We start from the raw sequence: 2585 nt of genomic DNA on the forward strand, positions 1-2585 counted from the left end.
AATCTCACTATTTTCCTTCCCTCTTCTCAATATCACCCCTTTGGTCCTCCCTGGCCTTTCCCCACTCCAGGACAAAGCCACGGAGAGACTTGGGCCTGAGGAGCAGGGAGGGAGGAGGAGGAGGATGAAAAGAGACAGTCATGGATTCCCTCTCCGAGACCAGCTCAGCTGGGCCCAGGCTATAGCACGACCCGCCACAACTGCTGCCCCTTAGAGAAGTTTCCACCTGAAACTCAAAATACAGCGATCATCCTTTTATAAATAAGTTAGAACACAGATGGGGAGGGGAAAGTTCACATTAAACATGCGAATTTCTTTTTTTCCTGGGGGAAGGAGTGCAACCACAGACACGAACATTTAGAAACACTGGCGGATTTGGGGCAAGCGGAGAGGCGCGGGGAGCATGAAGGGAAAATAATAATTATTATTAACAATAATAACAAGATAACCAGTCCAGAAGAGAGGGAGCCACAGAAGACCTAAGACCAAACGTAACACAAGGCCAGGGTGAGGCAGGCTCGTGGGAACCAGTCCCCAGCGGGCGGCGGCTGTGGGGGGAGGTTTGGAGGGGCCGGGGCTGGGGGTGGTGCAGGCTCTTGGGCCGCCCTGGGCTCCTCCGGGAGGGCTCAGGGCTGGAAGGCGCTGCCTGCTGTAGCCAGGCTCATACTTTTCAGTTTGTTGTCTTTCTTCCACTTCATGCGCCGGTTCTGGAACCAGATCTTAATCTGGCGCTCGGACAGGCAGAGTGCGTGGGCGATTTCGATGCGCCGCCGCCGAGTCAGGTAGCGGTTGAAGTGGAACTCCTTCTCCAGCTCGAGGGTCTGGTAGCGGGTATACGCGGTCCGGGCCCTTTTCCCGTCTGGCCCGGTCATATCTGGAGCGGATAGAGTACAGCCGCGAGGCAACGTTATTCCGGTTAAGGGAGGGGGCCCCGGGTGGGAGGGGTTGGGGAGCAGGACCCAGGCGTCCCCAGCATCCAGCTCACAGCAGCTCCAATCCTCCCTACTCCAGATGCCCGCATCTAGGCTCGATTTCTGCACCCCCTTCTCCTGCAGCCCCCACTTCTGCGGGCAGCGAATGCACCCGGCTTTGTCTCTTGCTCCCTCCTAGCGCCTCACCCTTCGCTGGGCTCAGGCGGCCACTCGCCCCGGGAGGGAGGAGAGCGAGGGAGGAGAGCGGCTGCACTTTTGCCCTGGAAAGCTCCTTTTACTGCTCACCCCTCCTTTGCTAGCGGCAGTCTGGAAATTTTGGAGGCAAGCAGAACCTTTCCCCACATTATATAAACCCCATTCTTCATCCTAAAGATGGTACGGCTGGACGAATAAAACCTAAGCCGAACCTGGGAACAAATTATGGAACACCCCACCCCCCTAGCTAAAGACCCTCCTTGGCTCTGTCCAAGAAGCTGTGAGGACCCTCTTAGAGACTTTTCCCCCTCTGAAAAACAAATCTATTTTTGAGGAAAAGCCAAGCTATCCCTCCATCCCCAACGCAGATAAGGAAAGCCGAGAAGACAAAAAAGAGACAGAAAATTACCATGGCTGATGTGAAGCTTCCTCATCCAGGGGAATATCTGCGGAGTCTGCCCCTCGGGCGCGGCTGGGGGGGTGGCCATGGGCTCTGGTTGCGCCCGAGCTAGGCTCGGGCTGCTTAGCTGGCTTGCGGCTTCCTCGGGCTCCGAGGACGCGCTGGCCTCATCTATTTCGGTGAAATTAGCGCTGGAGCTGGCCGGGGTCGCCTGGTCGGAGGGGGACGAAGCAGAGGGCTTGGTGCCGTGGCTGTCGCCGTTGGTGCAGGGCAGGGACTCGGGCGAGGACAGGGAGCAGCTCGACGCCGCTTGCCTGAAGCGAGGCTCCTGGGCGGGCGCGGGGAAGGCGCGTGAGCTCTCGCCCACCGCCCCAAAGTGGCTGGAGGAGGCCGAGGAGCGGTTGACGCTGAGGTCCATCCCATTGTAATTGTAGCCGTAAGAGCCGGTGTGCATGGCAGCGGGATCCCTGTAAGAGCCGCTTAGAGAGCTGCCACTGCTGCCACTGCCATAATTTAGCAACTGATAGTCCGGGCCATTTGGATAACGCCCCGAGAAGGAGTTTACAAAGTACGAGCTCATTTGGGTGATTTTGGAGGGCTTGATTTGTGGATCGTGGTCGTTATAACCCTGTGCTTCACGATTTATGATGTATTAATGAATTATAGCGATGCACTGTACTTCGTTTTGCTATGTATGCGGCCAAATATGGGGGGGGAGTTGGAAGGGGGATGGGGGGGCGTTAGGGAATCACGTGCTTTTGTTGACCAGTCGTAAATTCTCGCTGATGACCTCAAGAGGTAATTCATGCTCTATGGTTACAAATAATGACGATCCGAGAATCGTTAGGGCCGATTCAATGCGAGCCTCGGAGAGAGGGGGAAAAAAGGAGAAGGGGGAGAAACTGGGAGAAGGTTGGCGTTGGCCTCTGAGCAGAGCGCGCCACCTCCCGGCAATCCGCGGGAGCGCGTCCCACAGACAGCCATCAGCCATGGCGGCGGCTGCGGCCCTGCTGGCTCCGTGCAAACGCCAGGCGAGGAAGAAGCCCGGGCGGGGGGTC

General features: G+C 57.3%; 1 protein-coding gene across 1 annotated transcript; it reads right to left on the reverse strand.

Moving 5' to 3' along the window:
• Positions 1-6: 6 nt before the first annotated feature.
• On the reverse strand, positions 7-2501 carry HOXB5 (homeobox B5). The gene is made up of 2 exons (XM_006166134.3): positions 1537-2501; positions 7-874 (listed from the first exon to the last, which is right to left on the reverse strand). The coding sequence occupies exons 1-2, from the start codon at positions 2105-2107 to the stop codon at positions 627-629; spliced, it is 819 nt and encodes a 272-aa protein (XP_006166196.1). The 5' UTR covers positions 2108-2501; the 3' UTR covers positions 7-626.
• Positions 2502-2585: the final 84 nt, after the last annotated feature.

The sequence above is a fragment of the Tupaia chinensis genome, unplaced genomic scaffold (genome assembly GCF_000334495.1).
Source record: "Tupaia chinensis unplaced genomic scaffold, TupChi_1.0 Scaffold144171_2, whole genome shotgun sequence".
NCBI classification, from domain to species: Eukaryota; Metazoa; Chordata; class Mammalia; order Scandentia; family Tupaiidae; genus Tupaia; species Tupaia belangeri.

What these genes read in the sequence shown, in the direction of transcription:
- HOXB5 (XM_006166134.3), bottom strand. Translation starts at nt 2,107, where the DNA reads ATGAGCTCGTACTTTGTAAACTCCTTCTCGGGGCGTTATCCAAATGGC. An exon ending in GAAGCTTCACATCAGCCATG is followed by an intron (nt 875 to 1,536) that starts GTAATTTTCTGT and finishes TATCCGCTCCAG; the next exon opens with ATATGACCGGGCCAGACGGG.